Source organism: Barbus barbus, assembly GCF_936440315.1.
Source record: "Barbus barbus genome assembly, chromosome: 37".
Classification (NCBI taxonomy): Eukaryota; Metazoa; Chordata; class Actinopteri; order Cypriniformes; family Cyprinidae; genus Barbus; species Barbus barbus.
The window spans coordinates 5,777,804-5,797,138 of record NC_136715.1 but is presented as its reverse complement, the minus strand read 5'-3'; the positions used below and the strand labels follow the sequence as shown (position 1 = coordinate 5,797,138).

At 43.6% G+C, this 19,335-nt stretch overlaps 1 protein-coding gene across 1 annotated transcript; it reads right to left on the bottom strand.

Moving 5' to 3' along the window:
- Positions 1–1,369: 1,369 nt before the first annotated feature.
- On the bottom strand, positions 1,370–18,357 carry LOC306856810 (kelch domain-containing protein 8A-like; the record flags this gene model as incomplete). Its single annotated transcript, XM_079396290.1, has 5 exons — positions 1,370–3,796; positions 3,884–3,985; positions 14,960–15,178; positions 16,470–16,634; positions 17,982–18,357. The coding sequence occupies 5 exons, from the start codon at positions 18,355–18,357 to the stop codon at positions 3,594–3,596; spliced, it is 1,065 nt and encodes a 354-aa protein (XP_079252416.1). The 3' UTR covers positions 1,370–3,593.
- Between the last annotated feature and the right edge of the window lie 978 nt (positions 18,358–19,335).

Sequence of the window (19,335 nt, the reverse complement as noted above, 5' to 3'; positions counted from 1 at the left end):
AATGTGGAAAATTCTCCACTGAGGTGCAAAAGTCGTCCCGATGGTCACCCGGTGGTCCTCAGCTCGCAGAGGTCACGTGATCAGAATACTGACCAGGCTGATGGAGCCAGGAGGCACCTCACACAGGAAGGTTTGGTTACAGAGTAGCCTGACCGCATGTATCACATCTTAAAAAGGTACTTCAGCCCCAGAACATTTCACCTTGTGTGCCCTCAGGGCGCCTTCATGTGCAGAATAGGAAGTGATTCACAAATGAGAGCTTAGAGATTTGTTTCTCCTAGAAAAACTTCAGACAAAAATTATGTGCCTGTTAAAAAATAATGCAAGTTTGCTTATAAAATCGAGTGCAATGCAGAATTCTGGATGTTCATGCTATTCCTAGAACTTTAACTAATTAGTAGGTTACATAATACAGAGCCAAACTAAATAGGTTCTTGTATAACAAGACTGTTCAGTGACTTTAGACGTACATGAACTGATTAACAGTGTCACCAAGTGGTAAACAGTATAAATGCAGGCTTATCAACCAGTAGAGTTAACAGTCTGATTCACTTGAGTGAGTCGGTTCGTTTCAAATTCATGGATCCTTTCCATCTAATAGGCCTACTGCTGTTTGTTCATGATATTTAACATTGACATTTGAATTTTCTGGTAGGCTACATCTAGCATTTTTAGCAAGCAACCCTGTTGAAAAAAAACAGCATATGTTGGTTGGATAAGTTTTGAAGCATGGATGCTGGTTTGAACTGGTTTAAGCTGGTCCTTAGCTAGTCATGTTCTGATCCCTCCTGCTCAGGACCAGCACATGACCAGCTTAAACCAGCATCCAAGCTTCAAAACCTGCCTAATCAGCATATGCTGTTTTTTGCAACAGGGAAGTTAAATGCATGTTTGTACTACAATGATTCACCAATCATCTCATTTCTTATAACTGATAAATGTGAAACCTGAGACAGCATTTGTTTAAATTAAGACTGCTTTACTACTTCTTGGAAAGCTGGCCAAGAGTCTTCCAAGCACAGTAACACATGCACTAGCCTCATTTTGCAGATAAACTGTGAAGAACCACTGCAGCACTTTTTAACTGCATCTCTGCAGTGTTTCAGCAGGTCTGAGCGTGGCGGACAGGACCGCGAGACACATCAATAGAGACAAATCAATAGAGACAAATAAACTTCAGGCCAGGAGTCCACACGGTTAGTCGCTCCTCATTCTGAGTCAACCACCATCCTGCTCAAGACTCGAGTAAGTGAGCCGCTATTTGACATTATTAAATAAAAAGAGAAAAGAAAATCAACCATTTCTTTTTTATTTCCATCCCAGATAAGAGTGCATTTGAACCAAGAAACAAGGAAGCAAGAAGATCAGTGCAGGAGACAAAGTTCATTTAATGGCAAAACCACAAATGTACAAGCGTTGTAGAAAACCATATATTACAGTGCTTCATTTTATTGCTATGTGCATCCAAGACACATTATTCTAACTAAATGAGAGCAAATGGCTAAGTGAAAACATCATAATAGAAAAAAGTAAACATCATTTAATGATATTGGCCATAGCTATGATGACTTCCCTAAAGGCTTTTCAACTTTATTTCTATTCAAAATACTGCATCTCTGAACCTTGTACCGACAATGAGTGTGTTTACTTGCACAGTCTTTCACTGATTATGCTTAATAACCCAGCAGCATGCAAGGTCATGTAAACACACAAATGGTTTTCTTTCATCAGTTGAAGGTCATAAACTGTATAAGCCACAATCCTGGTGGTTTATTTAGTGCATGCATACTGTATGCCAACCAATCATTTCAAAACTCATGTAAACATTTCTTGAATTGCTGGGATTATTATGCATGTAAACACACTCAATATCTTATTAGTATAGTATTAAAACCCCCATGAAATCCTAAGTAGACTGGAGTTTTTGGTCAGGACGTTTGGAAAGGCTCGTCTTTTTTTAATAATTTTTTTAGGTTACGAAACTACCTATTTTTGATTTCAAGGGGTTTTTAAAGACAAAGTACTTGATGCTACCGTAAATTGCTGAAGACCCTGTAAATATTTAGAAAACGGATTGCATGTGTGTGCTACAGCAGTGCAAGTTACCTTTGACAAGGATGAAACTGACCAGAATGATTGAAAAATAACCAACAATATTCATCATACAAACCACCGAAATCTGTTCACATAACACCTCCTAAACAACTAATGCAGTGAGGTATGCACAAATAATATCCTAAAGTTAACACTTCACTTTATTAATAAGACCTCTGCTGTATTACTAAATGATCATGCTAAAAATAGCAGTAGATTAATTAGCAACCCTGTAAATACCCTAAAAATATCTCAAGCCACTGTTATAGGGAGACTGCTAAATCTGTTTCTATTTCAAACACTGATTTATTGTGTCTCTGAGGGTGTGTTTGTGCATATGTTGTTGGCTTAGATCATTCAGTGGGTGTTTGGTGCTGTTGGCTTTAAAAGGCAGATTGTCGTTGCTGTGCAATTTGTAATAATGGAATTAACGGCGAGCTTTGTGGAACTAAAATACATGTTGTTCCCTACAATGTGCTTTAGTTATTCCTTGTCATGTAGTGCAGCTTATTTGTTTGAACAGTCTAGCATTCAAGAACCTTGTTGTGCTGATAATAAGCCCAAAACATACTCTACATAAGTACATAAACACCAAATCTAGTTTGATTTCATGCATTGTCATATGAAATATGTCAGCATTGCCACAAGGGGTGCTATAGTAGGCATCAGTGTAAACGTCGTCTTCTACAGTCATTTTTCTGTTTCAGCTAAACTGCTGTCATGGCGGAGCAACAGTTTGAAGAGAATCATGTGCTAGGGCTAGCAAAAATGAAATTTTACATTTAAACTGTTGACATGTTTGTAGCTAGCTACCTGAATTCTGTTTAAGACGAATGTCTGAAGGAAACTCTACAACCTCGCCTATTGCATTTGCAGTGCATTGCAAGATTCGCATTTGCGTATTTGAGTAGAGTATATTTCAAGCTGTAAGGTGCAGTCACATTAGCACAAGTTTGCAGGCAAAATCTATTCTAAATTATTGGGAATTTCACGTGAGGGCAAAAAAGTTCCCAGTGCAGAGAAGTTGGTCATGCGAATACACCGATCTGACCAATAGGAAGCTGCTTGGTTACGATAACTTCCTCACGCAGTTTTCGCTAGTTTTCAAGTTGGTTATTAAAATTTGCTACATGAGCCCAGCAGTTTTCTGTAGGTTAGTTTGGCAAATTCGTGTGACCAATTCGAACAAGCAAAACCTGTGTTCAAATTTTTTGCAAAAATCCCAACTCGCAAAATAGGTCAATAGCGTAGATATGATAGAAGCACAGCTCACACAGAAGTTAGAAGCTTTCTATTGCTCTGCATGGCGGATTTGCAAAACCAAATTGAACATGAGCGAAAACAGAATTTATGTGAAACTCCCAAATGCGCAGACTGGATTTTGATGCAAAATTTCACCAAGCGACGGTAAACGTCACCATACATTTAGTGTGAAAATTTGTGTTTTACTTGATCATTGAAGGCAACTTTTTCTGATGTGTAAACCTAAAGTTCTATGGTTAAAGAATCTCCTCCTCTTTTACATATAGAATCTCATGGGCGGAGCTTGGGACTTGATTGACACCTCCTACTACCAGCAGGCGATCACGGATCACAATGCTGGAGGCAGAGCAACGTGGCGTCGACATGGGCGACAGCCTCTCCCATTTTCTTTTTTCGGGATGGAAGGCTTCGACGGTGTCCAGCACTGATGGCTGATGGCCTGTAGGAAGAGAGCAGATGTTTGGATGACACCAACCGTGACAGCAACTGTGCAGTAGATAAATATATTATGATGCAACTTCCATACCTAGGCCTCCTGCCACGATCATTCTGCCTCGCACTATGGCTGCAGCAAAGTCTGCTCGCTTGGTTTTCAAGGGTACGGTGTCCTCTGATTTCAACCAAGTTCCTACAAATCAAAACGGACACAAAAAACAATAATAAAATGCTAAATATTAAAGGTGAAGTGGGTAATTTCTGCATTACTAGAGGCAATTTACAAGATGTTATTTTAACAATGGCTTGTGTATCATTTGTACATTAAAATGGGATGCAAGAGAGTATTTTAACTTGGAATAAATTACACACTATTCACCATTAACATGGTGTGATTTAAAATCTGACACAATAAATCAGATTTATACAATGAGCGAAAGAAAATTTACTGGCTTAAATGTAATTTGAAACTGTTTCATCTGACAGCTTTTCCTAAAATGTCTAAAGAGCAAATAGAAATAAAGGGCTTTCCTGCAGATTAGAGCCTGCAAGCTTGTCGATTAAAGCTGACAGACTGTTTTCCATTTGCAGGATCTAATATCTTTCTAATAACTAAGCCAATGGCTTGGCGTAATAAATGCAAGGACCATTTCTTCAAAAAATTACTGAGCTAGAACACTTTAATTGCTTTGAATAGGAAGTTGGAGCTGTGCAGCTTTCTGTGTTTCACAGATGTAGAATGTTAATTTGGCACATTTTTTTACATTTCTCAGTCAACCTAATCAGCCAAAAAGCACAATCACAGCCAATAACACACAAATGGCATTAGAATAATGATGGTTGTTTGAGAAATGCCAACTCCTTCTGCCATGCTTGTTTACATACTGTTGAAAAACAAGTGATGAGCTTTTGATTGCAAAGACTTGTATACAGATGCTCACAGCACTTATGTATATATAACTGATCAAAACCATTTCAAAATGCAAGAGCAACTTTATTTTTTTCATTGCAGGCAATTATCACAAAACAGGCAACCCTAAAATGCACTGCAACAAGTGACGTGAAAAAAATGTGATGTGAAAAACAGTTGGTTCCCTATCAGTCGGTCACTCCGAGTCACGTCGGTGACCGACGAATTGGGATCTCGCTTAGAGAGACCAATCCCCTACGAGAGTATCTAAACAAGCCAATGGATATTGGCATGCGATTATTGCATCCAGCTGCCGCTAATCACAGCGTGAGTATAATTAGGCAGCGGGTGCAGCGCATATTCAGCTTTTCGCTTCGGAGCCGAGCGTTCTTCGTTCTGCTCCTGACCAACTCTTCAAAGTGTCTGCAAGTCAGTGTGTTGGTGTGACGGCGCGTCAGCGGTGGTGGTCTCCCTTTGTCGAGTGGGTTGCACACATCGGATTGCACTACCCTCTGATCGTGCTGCAAGCGGCCATCTCCCCTGTGCGCTTCAGCACACTAAAAGAGTGCTTTTCTCTAAAAGAGCATTCACGGGTGGAACGTCTTTTTAAAGACGCGTCTTTTTCAAGATGCCTTTCCACCCGTGCGTTTCTGGATGCGGTCGTTACCTGGCGCCGGGTGATGGTCACGATCGTTGCCTCTCGTGTCTGGGCTTTGATCACGCTGAGGCAGCTTTCGTGGATGAGTCATGCTCTCACTGCGGGAGTATGAACATCGCGGAGTTGCGGACCAGGCTCCGTTTCCTGCAAAGGGGCGGAGTGCCCGTGCCCCTGCCTAGATCTAGGGCTCCCCCTGGCGGCAGCCGAGGGACCACTACCTCTGACAGTGGCCGGACTGGTCTTACGGTGACAGTGAGGAATTCCCCTCAGGGGGGGGTCCTTCCTGCCACCGGCACTTCGCAGCCTGTGGAGCTGCCAAGGGAGCATGCTGGACCCTCTCATGGAGTACCAGCTGTATCCTTTGGTGCTCCCCTCAGTGACCAGATGTCAATCGCTGCATCGGAGGGTGAGTCTGCCCTCTCTGGAGATGATGATTCGGCACCGTTGCCACCCTCTGGGTGGTCAGCGGTTCCGGATTCGGATCCAGAGATGGTGGCTATGCTTGCCCGGGCCGCCGAAAGGGTCGGGCTCGAGTGGAATCCTCCACCGCGTCCCGAACCCTCTAGGTTGGACGATTGGTTTCTCGGGGTGGCTCGCGCTGGTTCTCAGGGCCCCACCCCGGTGCCTTTCTTCCCGGAGGTGCATGATGAGCTCACTAGATCATGGAAGGCACCTTTTACTGCCCGAAACCGGTCTGGTGGTTCGTCCTCCCTCACCACCCTTGATGGTGGGGTAGCGCGGGGGTATGCGGGCATCCCGCCGGTGGAGCGGTCAGTTGAGATGCAACTGTGTCCAACTACTGCTACCACTTGGCGTGGGGTTCCGTTGCTCCCCTCCCAGGCCTGTAGGCACTCGTCGGCCCTGACTGGCAGTGCGTATACGGCTTGTGGCGAAGCTGCTTCCGCCTTACACGCTATGGCGTTGTTGCAGGTCCATCAGGCTAAGGCACTGAGAGACCTGCACGAGGGTGGTCACGACCCAGAAGTTCTCAGAGAACTTCGTACCGCCACGGACCTCGCGCTACGGGCGACGAAGGTTACGGCGCGGTCTCTGGGCCGTGCGATGTCCACTATGGTGGTCCAGGAGCGCCATCTCTGGCTGTGTCTGGCGGACATGAGGGAGGCAGAAAAGAGACAGTTCTTGAACGCCCCTCTGTCCCAGGCCGGCCTTTTCGGCGACACAGTGGAGAACTTTGCCCAGCAGTTCTCCGCTGCACAGAGACAGACTGAGGCCATCAGGCACATCCTGCCCCGGCGTGCAGCTGCTGCCTCCACCCGGCCGCCGGTGGCAGCGCCTCAGCCTGCTCGTCGCCGAGGGCGGCCGCCTGCCGCCGCCCCCGCTCCCGCGCTGCAAACGCAGCAGCCTCCAGCAAAGCAGCGCCGTGGAGCCGGCCGCAGGGCAGCCGCCCCGCCCGTCCAGGCCCCCGCCAAACCTGGTGGTAAGCGTAAGAGCAAGCGGCCCTGAGACGGGCGACCCGGAGATGGGGGGGGATGCTCTTCGGGAGATGGTGAACGCACCACTCCCTCCCCCGGAGGAGGGCCGGGCGGAGAATCTTTTGTTTCTTTTTTCCCCGCCACTGACCTCTCGGTCAGTGGCACCCAAAGACTCGACAAAAGAGCAGTTTCCTCTATCTCTGGGTCCCCCGAGGGGACGGGAAGTTGTGGACGAGTCAGTCTTGATCCACACTATCCCGCCTCTCTCGCCAGTGAGCAGCTGTGGGCGGTTCGGGAGTGCGGTCAACCGTACTACCCACGCACCCTCTGCCAAAACGCAGGTTGGTGTTCCACACACGCTGACCCTGCTTCGGACCGGCAAAGAGACGCCCGAGCACGGTCCCTGCGTTTCTCCTCGCTGCCCCGCCGCGGGTACGTCAGTGGTCCCGCTGGTGCCACTTGTACGGTTTCTGGGGGCCTGGTTAGGGCTTCCCAGTCTGTCTCGTTGGCTCCGCCAGACCATCAGACTCGGCTATGCGATTCAGTTCGCCCGGCGTCCTCCCAAGTTCAGGGGCGTCCACTTCACGTCAGTGAAAGCGTTAGATGCTCCTGTCTTGCGCGCGGAGATCGCAGTCCTACTGGCGAAGGATGCGATAGAGCCGGTCCCTCCAGCCGATATGAGGTCGGGGTTTTACAGCCCCTACTTCATTGTACCCAAGAAAGGCGGTGGGTTGAGACCGATCTTGGATCTGCGTCTCTTGAACCGGGCTCTTCACAAGCTTCCGCTCAAGATGCTCACGCAGAAACGCATCTTCGGGTGCGTCCGTCCCCGAGATTGGTTTGCAGCGATCGACCTGAAGGACGCGTACTTCCATGTGTCGATCCTTCCGCGCCACAGGCCATTCCTGCGGTTTGCGTTCGAAGGACGGGCATATCAGTACAAGGTCCTGCCCTTCGGGCTGTCCCTGTCGCCCCGTGTCTTCACGAAAGTTGCGGAGGCAGCCCTAGTTCCCATGAGAGAACAGGGCGTTCGTATTCTCAACTACCTGGACGACTGGCTCATACTGGCTCAGTCTCAGGACCAGTTGTGCGAACACAGGGATTTGGTGCTCTCACACCTCAGCCAGTTGGGCCTTCGGGTCAACTGGGAAAAGAGCAAACTCTCCCCGACGCAGAGGATCTCTTTTCTCGGTATGGAGTTGGATTCGGTCAGTCAGACAGCACGCCTCACGCAGGAACGTGCTCAGTCGGTGTTGAACTGCTTGAATGCGTTCAAGAGCAGGACAGCGGCCCCACTGAAACAATTTCAGAGGCTCCTGGGGCATATGGCAGCTGCAGCGGCAGTCACGCCGCTGGGGCTGCTTCATATGAGGCCGCTTCAACACTGGCTCCATGGCCGAGTCCCGAGGTGGGCGTGGCAACGCGGCCTGTCGCCGAACCCTCACCCCGTGGTCAGACCTTTCGTTTCTGCGGGCAGGAGTGCCCCTGGAACAGGTCTCCAGGCATGCTGTGGTTTTCACGGATGCCTCCACCACCGGCTGGGGTGCCACGTTCGACGGGCTTGCAGTGTCGGGGGTTTGGACGGGCCCCCAACTGCACTGGCACATCAATTGCCTAGAGTTGCTAGCGGTACGTCTGGCCTTGATCCGTCTCAGAAGGCGCTTACGAGGCAAACACGTACTGGTCCGCACGGACAACACTGCGACCGTTGCGTACATCAACCGACAAGGTGGTCTGCGCTCCCGTCGCATGTCGCAACTCGCCCGCCACCTCCTCCTCTGGAGTCAGAAGCATCTGAGGTCGCTTCGTGCCATTCATATTCCGGGCTTGCTCAACCGGGCAGCCGACGAGCTGTCACGAGCTGCGCTCCCCGGAGAGTGGAGACTCCATCCCCAGACGGTCCAGCTGATTTGGAGACGTTTCGGACCCGCTCAGGTAGACCTGTTTGCTTCTCTAGAAACCTCTCATTGCCAGATGTTTTACTCCCTGACCGAGGGAACACTCGGCACGGATGCACTGGCACACAGCTGGCCGCGGGGCCTTCGCAAGTATGCATTTCCCCCAGTGAGCCTTCTCGCACAAACAATATGCAAGATCCTCAGAACTAATGCTCCTCGTGACAGCCCCTCCTTGGCAGATTCCTCTGAGGAAGGATCTACTGACTCAGAGACGGGGCACCTTATGGCACCCGCGTCCAGACCTCTGGAAGCTACATGTCTGGTCCCTGGACGGGACGCGGAGGTTCTAGGTGACCTACCCCAAGGGGTAGTTGACACCATCACTTCGGCTAGAGCGCCGTCCACGAGACAGGCCTACGCCTTGAAATGGAACCTGTTCGTCGAGTGGTGTTCTTCTCACCGAGAAGACCCCCGAAACTGCCCGATCAGAGTCGTGCTTTCCTTTTTGCAGCAGGGGTTGGAGCGAAGGCTGTCTCCCTCCACCCTTAAAGTCTATGTGGCTGCGATTGCTGCCAACCATGACCCCGTGGAAGGGAAGTCGGTGGGTAAGCATGACTTGGTCATCAGGAGGGGGGCGAGAAGGTTAAATCCTCCACGGCCCCCCTCTATACCCTCTTGGGACCTGTCTCTGGTGCTCAAAGCACTACAGCAGGCCCCATTTGAGCCTTTGCAGTCAGTTGAGCTGCAGTTTCTTTCAATGAAGACTCTGCTCCTGCTTGCATTGGCCTCCATCAAGAGGGTAGGGGACCTGCACGCATTTTCGGTCGACGATTCGTGCCTAGAGTTCGGGCCGGCTGACTCCCAGGTAATCCTGAGGCCCCGGCCTGGCTACGTGCCCAAGGTTCCCACTACTCCCTTCAGGGACCAGGTGGTGAGCCTGCAGGCGCTGCCCTCGGAGGAGGCAGACCCAGCCCTTGCTTTGCTTTGTCCCATCCGAGCGCTAAGATGCTACGTTGACAGGACACAAAGCTTCAGGACCTCAGACCAGCTCTTTGTCTGTCACGGAGGCCGGCAGAAGGGGAAGGCCATCTCCAAGCAGAGGATGGCCCACTGGATAGTGGACGCCATCACCCTGGCTTATCAGGTACAGGGTGTGCCCTGCCCGTTCAGGTTGAGAGCTCACTCTACTAGAGCTGTTGCATCCTCCTGGGCGTTGGCTCGTGGCGCCTCGCTGGCAGATATTTGTAGAGCTGCGGGCTGGGCGACCCCTAACACGTTCGCTAGGTTCTATAGCCTTCGTGTGGAACCGGTTTCCTCCTGTGTTCTCACCTCAAACGGGTAGAAGCACTGAGAGGTTCCGTTTTCGGGTCGGCTTGCTAAAACTGCTCCAGAGAGTCCGTACTGTAGACCCTGTCGAGTTCCTCCATCCCCTCGGCAGTCAGATGTGGCGGAGCATCTGACGCCAGGCCCTCACTCGCTGAATCCATGAGAACCGGTAGAGGGCTGGGTTCCATATGAAAGGCCTTTTGGACCCCATATGTGTATAGTCCACGGTATAGCCTGAGAGCCCGTGTTTCCCCGGCAGGTCTTCTGCCAATCTCCATGAGGTACAATTTCCTCTAATTCTCCATATGCGCCTAAGGTTGATCATATGCGTAATTGCTCCGAACCTCCTACGGGAAGGGCGAGCTTCCGTAGCGTCCGGTTCCAACTAGAACGGGTACGTTTTCCCAGTGTTATCCAGTCTTACTGAGTGGGTAGTGCCATGGCAGCAGTAGCTGGTCTTCTGCGGTAGCCCTGACCTGCGCCAAAAAATAGGGGCTCAGGAGGCTTCCACAGGACACTGGTAGGGGCAGTACCCGTGGCCTTTTGGTAGGGATCCCAATTCGTCGGTCACCGACGTGACTCGGAGTGACCGACTGATAGGGAACGTCTCGGTTACGTATGTAACCCTCGTTCCCTGAAGAAGGGAACGGAGACGTCACGTCCCGTCGCCACGGCTGCTGTACCACCGCTGAGCGGCCGGGTCACCGGCTCGGCTCCTCAGCGAAAACCTGAATATGCGCTGCACCCGCTGCCTAATTATACTCACGCTGTGATTAGCGGCAGCTGGATGCAATAATCGCATGCCAATATCCATTGGCTTGTTTAGATACTCTCGTAGGGGATTGGTCTCTCTAAGCGAGATCCCAATTCGTCGGTCACCGACGTGACGTCTCCGTTCCCTTCTTCAGGGAACGAGGGTTACATACGTAACCGAGACGTTTAATGTCACTGTTGATACGGATTGTATGATCTTTGAATAATATCAGTCTTTAAATGCAAGATATTTAAAGTGTACCTGAAGTATACTTGCAACTTTAGCACAATCAAATATACTTCAGTATATCAATCAATCAAGTTTATTTCTAAAGCACTGAATAAAACAGCAATGTTGACCGTAGTGCTGTACAAGCAGTAGAGCAATTTAAAAAGGAAAACACATATACATACACACAACACAACAACAAACAAATATTGGTCACAGACACATAGATTTTGCCTTAAATTTCACCAAGCTAATTACTCACTAAAAAGCCCCACGGATCATGTTTTCAGGCCATTTCAAGTCATTTCTAGTCTTGATGTAACAAAATGGTTATATCTGCGTGAGTTGTTTACTTACTTTTTTAAATTAGTCGTCCCATTAAAGCCATTATATTGTTCATTCAGACTGATTCACAAACACGGGAGGTGGGTTTTATCGCATGAATCAATCACAGCTGATCATAACCAGTCATCATTGCCTCCTCTCACATGAGTTTCCAATATTAATTCTCAATTACCCCTCACCAAACTCACGGCATGCTTTAGGGGGTCTGTTAAAACTCAATAGACCTTTTTCACATTTCTGGGTTTCTGAGCAGAGGAAGTCGTCATAGTTGGGTTAACTTCGAGAGCAGTGAATGGGAGAGTAACAAAAATATATTTTTGCATTCCCATTTGCTCAAATAGCAAAAGAAAAAAAAAACCCTCCACGATAAGTGTTTTTACGACTTTCAAGAAAAGGAAAAAAAGTGAGAGAGACTGATAACGGCAGTCAGAAGAGAGAACAAAGTCAAATTTACCATCCCTCCCATAGACGCTGCATTAGAAACAACCTTGCATTAGCGTTAACTAGGTTTTTTTTTTTGTAAGTTGATGCAGAGGGGCTTTAATACAAAGCATAGTGTTATAAATATACATACATTTAAAAAAAATCTAAATATAAAAAACATTGAAGGATTTACGATGCTGATGACAGTAATAAATGCATCATCACAATCAAAAAGGGTCCATGGGCTCAGGGGAGGCATGACAGGCACAGACTCCCATTGTAACTTTATCTGCTGGTGTCACTGTTGGACAATGTTTCTTTAGAAAAACTAGTGATTTATACACTTTTTAATGTTATGTAATACTGGAATTGTTTTATTTTTGTATTGTGAATTCTTTTTCTTATCCAATATTTTGAAGAGGTACTGCCTCTCTTGCCTCCTCGGAGGAAACGCCCCTGATATACTGTATATATATGTGTGTGTACATTTATATATTTATTTAATAAAAAAAAAAGATAATCTTAATTAAAAACACCCATTAATTACTTTTTACCCAATAGTTCTAACACCATTCATTTAGCAGCATACTGACATTGCTGTATAAAAAAAAGTTATGTAAATGTAAAAAAGTAGACAGACAAACTGTGGTTGTTTGCTTTAGATGCCAGTCAGATGTTCTTTTCTAAGTGGGTGTTTCTCGCCCCCAAATTAGCTGCAATTTTGACTTTATGGTATTTAAAGACCTTATGCAATATTCATCAAGAAAGCTGCTTTAAAGGTAGCGACCTATGTAGTCAGTGGACAACAAGGATGCTCGCCGAGTTTGTTTTTCTCAGTTGATTTTAGTTAAATCATTTATTGATGTTTTGCTGCAAATTTGGCAATTTGGATCAGGATCAAAGTGTCCGACTTGAATGAGCAATGAAGGGTCTGTCAACTTTGGACAGGATATTGATTTCAGCCCTTGGCGTGCAATGCTCGCTCTGTAGTTGGCCGAAAATCTGACGCTTTTTTGTTGAACAGTGATGCCCTTTCACTTTTTCTGATGCCAAGCATGCTTTTTATTCAGATGCATACTCATATTCCCTTCAAACAGGTGGTGGGGTCCGTCCTGGTGTCTGTTCATTTGGCATAAAGTTATAAAAACATGCTGTTCTGGGCTACTGCTGCTCAATTAGCAAGTACACAGTGTCAAGTTGGATCTTTAATAAAGAGCACATCCATCTAGCCTAGAACTGGGATTTTCTGGGGATATAACCCTCTCTACAGCAGCCAGCGTTAAGACAAAAGAGCAGATGGGCTCAACTATCTATCAGGATGAGCTATGGATAAGGGATGACAATGTGTTTCTGAATAGCATCATTTATCGCCCCCTTCCTATCCCATGATCTTATCGCCTAGTTATATTAGACTGGGAGACTTGTACGCGAGGGCTTTATTGCCAGTGGTGGATCCGGGCAGAAGGAAATTAGATAGCTAGGCTTAATCCCTTGTGCTGCTCTGTGAACGGCGGCTCACGCACCTGTTGACTGACACATGTGCCAGTAATGCAATAATTAAAAAAAGAGAGAAATGGTTCACACTGCAGCGTGCAAAGTTCAGTTGTTCGAGATGACCTCCTCCTGCCCACTTACGACAGGAACTTTTTTTAATCGCCCTTGGGGCCGAAAAAGTCCAATTTTCCCATCTGCTGAATCTGATTAGAAAAGATCAGATTTGAGCGGAAACGATGTAGAGGAAGAAAAAGCGTGAGAAGCTGGAGAGAAATCAATAACTCATTTCAGCAGGTCTCACGTTTTGTCACACCTTGTATCTTTCCACCCCCTTTTTTAGGTTAATCCGAGAAAAAAAAAATCAAATAAAAAGGGAACAGTTATTGAGATTACTAATATATTTGTGCGTTGAAATATTTTTGCTGATACGCATTCAACAGCTAAAACAATTTTTCTTGGAGATTTCACAGATTAAAACTAAGGCCTGTTTCATGCCACATGCACAAGTAGAGCTGATTTAATTTTGTGCCTATATTCACAGGTTACAGTATTCACAGTTTCAGGACTAAGCCTAATTTTGCAATGCACTGTGTGCTGAAAACCCTGTGGAAAAAAATACATATTAAACCAGCCTAAAATGGTTTAATGGTATTAGTTGGACCTCCTTAAACTGGTCTAGGATATTGATTTTATAGTGGTTTTGGCAACCTTTCAGCCATTTTTCAATATGGCAATGTGGATAAAATGCACTATTAACGTAATTATCAACACAATCTTTTGCAATCTAGCATGTTGAAGTAACATACACTACCATTCATCCGTTTTTTTTTTTTTCATGTTTTGAAAGAAATCTCTTACGCTCACCAAGGCTGCATTTATTTAGTCTGAAATATTTTCTATTTCAGTATATTTTAAAATGTAATTTATCATTGTGATGCAAAGCACCATTACTCTAGTCTTCAAGTTGTGCTGCTTAATATTTTTATGAAAGTCGTGCTGCATTTGTTTCCAGGAATCTTTGATAAATATAAAACTCAAAAGAATAGCATTTATTTGAAATAGAAATCTTTTATCACATTATAAATGCATTTACTAATATCAATTTAATGCATCCTTGCCGAATAAAAATATGAATTTCTTCAAATAAAATCGTAATAATCCCAAATCTGACAGAATACAGACAATTTAAAGGGATAGTTCACCCAAAAATGACAACTACTCCATGATTTGATGACGATACTCCATGATTGCCATGCACTCTCTGGTGAACGTGTGTATGATAGTTAGCGAAAGATAGAGATTATGGTTTATAACGTTTTAAATATGGATATTTTTCTAACACAAATGCATCGCTTCACTTCAGAAGGTCTTTATCAACCCCTTTGGAGCACTTTTTTGATGGATGGATGCACTTTTTGGGCCTCCAAAAGTTGATCCCCATTCACTTCTATTATAAAGCTTGGAAGAGCCAGGATATTTTTGAATAAAACTCGGATTGTAGAATAAAATCATATACACCTAGGATAGTTTGAAGATGTGTAAATCATGGGGTCATTTTCACTTGTGGGTGAACTAACCCTTTAAGCATTTTATAGCTTCAATTTGAAGTTTGGGTTCTGTTCTTTCTGAATTAATTGTCATATTGATGTAAATATGAGAGACATACTTTCATACCGTTGGCATGTCTAGCTAATTTACCTTGGTTGGTGTCAAAGATGTTAACATTCTTGGTGAACTTTGAACTTTGGTGTATTCCTCCTTGTCTGAGCCCACCCAACCAGCAGAGACGCCCGGCGCTGTCCCATAAGACCCCAGAATAAGATCTCTTACAAGGCAGACTGGGTAGAGAGGACCAGGTACGGCTTTCCATGTCGAAGACCTCAAACGCCTTCACCAAACGCTTACACTGACGTCCTCCTGAAGAAACACAGATATTGATGGAGATTGGTCTTTTTTGCATGGTGAAGCACCAAGTATATTTAGACGTAAACACAAATTTTACAAGCCAATTATCTTTTTGTTTATCGTTTGGAGTTTTATTTATTTCAGGTTTTTCGCATGTTTTATAAAGTTAAATTTAAAACTTTTTAAAGACCATTTTAAGACCAAGTGAAGGAAAATTTGAAGGTAACAAATTATATCAATATGTTCTCTAAATTCAGATGAATATGGAGCAAACAAGTTTTGTCAAAAACATAAAAAAACTGCTAGAATACTGACATATCTTTTACTGTACCCTCTGATCACACTGCAAACAAAAAAGTAATGCTTTTCCTTAGTATTTTTGTCTTATTTTCCATTGCAAATGCCTAAAGACTTTTAAATAAAGATATATTAACTTGATAAGCAAAATGACGTAAGATAAGAAGTCTTGTTTTCAGGGAAACTTATTAAAACAAGAACAAATATCTGCCAGTGGGCTCAGAAAAAATCAAAAGAAACAAGTTTTCCTTCTCAAGTGACGGATATTTGTTCTTGGTTTAAGTATAAACCCACTTAGTTTTGTTCAGCTCCTCAGAAAACAACCTAATATCTTCATTTTCTCAAGTAAAAGTATCTTGAGGATGTAGATATTTGCACTGGAAAACAAGACAAAAATACTGTTCATTATTTGCAGTATATGCAAAATTTAATGCAATGACTTTATGAATTTACAACTTTCTGCTCCATTTTTAGACCTTTTTAAGGCCTTAATGTGTAGAAGACATTCTAAGACTTGCAGAAACCGTCTTATTAATTTATTTTTTCTTCAGGAGACATTTTTAGCAGTGTTGTCCCCAAAACTACAGCGAGGTCAGGAACACACACACACACACACACGTTGGTTTTTGTGGTTTATGGGGACTCTCCATAGGCGTAATGGTTTTTATACTGAACAAACTGTGTGTGCTATTGCCCTACCCTAGACCTAAACTTAGCCCTCACCTTGGGTTAAATTTAACCCTACACCTTGTGCATTTTTAGATTAAAAAAAAAACACCATTTAGTTCGTTTTTAAGCCTTTTGAATTACGGGGACATAGACAGTGTCCCCATAAACCACCTTCATATTGTAATACCTCTGTCATACCCCATGTCATTATACAAATTTGTGTCCTCATAAACCACATAAACATGCACACACACACACACACACACACACACACGTAAAATATTGAATGCACAAGGGTAGATTGCAGATACACAAGGACTCTCTCTGCTCAGCAAACCTGCCACGTAGATCTTGGAGCCCAGTAGGCAGACGCTGGTATCGTAGCGCGGGGTGGGCATGGGCGGAAGGAGCGCCCACACATCCTTGCGAAGGTCATACTGCTGAAGAACACTTCTAGGCAGGAGGTCTGTTCCCATTCCCCCAACAGCAAGAGCTCTGCCGTCTGAACAGAGGTGAAGCGAGTCAAATAAAGGTATTTATTTTCAACGAAATCTTGAGCAAAACAGTCTCTCACCTTACAATGTCAAATACAATGTCAAATAAACAATGAATAAATGCTTTAAATGTCATGTGCTGACAGAACTGCCACTGAAAAGAGGGGACTATTTAAAGTGACTGACATGATTTTTGTTTAAAGTCAACATGAAATAAAACCATTTCTTTCATTCTTTAATACACATTATTTTTTTATTTTGCATCATCAGTACATATTATTCCAAAGAAAATGTTTATATTTTATACATTGAAAAAGGTGTAGGATTTTCTATTAAACATCTTTCACTCAAAAATTGCTAGAAAACTTTATAAATAATTACACTGAAAAAAAAATGATACTACATTTTTTTAAGGTAAGTGGTTGCAAACAATTTATTTTAGCTACATTTAAATGGAAAAAAAAATGTGAAAGTTAGTCAACTAAATTTGTTTATTTAAATGTTGCAACCACTTACCTTAAGAAAATTACTATATTATATTATTATATTATTTTTCAGTGTAGTAAAGATACAAGTAACACTGAATTATACAATAATCTTTGTTTAATATAATTTAACTTGTACTTCTTTCAAAAACAGTTCAAAAAGTTTCATAAAATTTCCGTCATAAATAAAACAAAGATTAATGTATAATTTAATGTTAATTGTTCTTTCTTTTATAATTATGTATTAAGTTTACTAGCAGTTTCGGAGTGAAAATTGTTTAAGAAAATCCCACACCTTTTTCAGTGTATAAAATATACATCACACACACACACACACACACACACACACACACACACACACACACACACACACACACACACACACACACACACACACACACACACAGATTTAAGTTGCAATGTTTGTGAAAGGTTATTTTTAATTGTTTTTTTTGTTCGTTTTTTTACTGTGTTTTTCATCAAATAATTGCAGCATTGATGAGCATTTATTCTTCTTCAAAAACAAAAAGCTTAATTACTCCAAACCTTTGACTGGTAGTGTATTTACTAAATTTCATATATATCCTTGTAATATTTATATTTATCTTCATAACATTTCAACAGAATTTTAATTGTTTTCAGTCATTTCTCTTGTAATATAGAGACACTTTTCACTATCCATTAATATATTATTAATATATTATATCAATAAAATGAATGTTAGATATTAATTAAATAAACAATTAAATTTACATGAATAAAATCAAAATCCTTGCATTTTTATATTGAATAATTGACTATATTTGTAGTGAACACTGCTCCATGTTGATGATAATATAAGGATTTTTTTTGTTTGTTTGTTATGTTTACCTTTAACAGTGACAGCAAGCCCCATGGAGGCCTCTCTGAGTGAGCACCTCTTCCTCCATTTGCCTTCTTCTGTGTTATACACCTCCACTGCCTTCAGGGGGCGCTGGTCCTTCCCCATTCCCCCGACCACCAGCAGCTGCTTACCTAAGACAGCCACCGCCGCCCCAGCTCTCGGCGTGGGCATCAGAGGGAGACTGAGCCAGCGGTCCACCTCAGGGGAGTACAGCTCGAGAGCGCTGGTGGGTCGACCCGAAGCATCGCAACCCCCCACCATATACAGCTGCCCCCCAACATCAGCCAATGAGTGATAGACGCGGGCACTTGAAAGACACGCCAGGCTTTGCCAGTGAAACTCATGGGCAGAGGGTACCGTCATAACCCCGAACGCTCGCTGTGGCTCCTCACGTCAGCTCCTGTAAAACATCAGAGGAGTTTGTTTACACAGCCAACTCTACATTCAGGCCACATCTAGTATAGCTTTGAAGTTTAGTAGTCACTGCTGTATCCGCTGTGTGCGAGTCATACAGCAATGATGACAATGTGTACAGCGATTACAACATTCACAATGTCCATATATTCTCATACTGTCGCCTACCATTCCCACGGCTGACTGGAATATGATGCTTGACTCATCTCATCACATCTCTGAATATATATGAGGCATCACTGGAGTGTGTTGCACTTTTCCAGCCTGTTCCATTTAGCTTTCACAAGCATTTATCCCAATATTTTAGTAATATATGTTTCTTCTTGGTATTTTTATTGTTTATTCTTGCCAACGGTCTTGAGAATTGATTAATCTGTCCATTATTTATTTAACAATCGGTAACACTTTAGTATAGGGGCCAAGTCTCACTACTGACTAGTTGTTTAATAGCATGCCTATTATTAATATATTGGCTGTTTATTAATACATATTCTACATGACCATATTCTATATCCCTAATCCTACCCAAAACCTAAACTTAACAACTACCTAACTAACTATTAATAAGCAGCAAATTAGAAGTTTATTGAGGCATAAGTCGTAATGGTTCGCTAATGGCAAAAATTTAACCTTAAAATAAATTGTGACCCAACAATCAGATAATAGCCAAATTATTTCTTTCAAATATTATGCAAGTTCAGTGCTATATGTATAATGGCATATGTTGAGTGTGTTTTTTTCTAATATAATATGAGGTAGATATATAATATACAATATAATGTACAAAATGAGGTACGGATTAAATGACCTTAACAGTGTTGTTATTGTTAAATAACTCTAAAATAATTTTTTGTTCATTTAAATAAAATTGAAATATATATATATATATATTGTTACGGAAGGAGACTCACATAGAAGATTATAAAA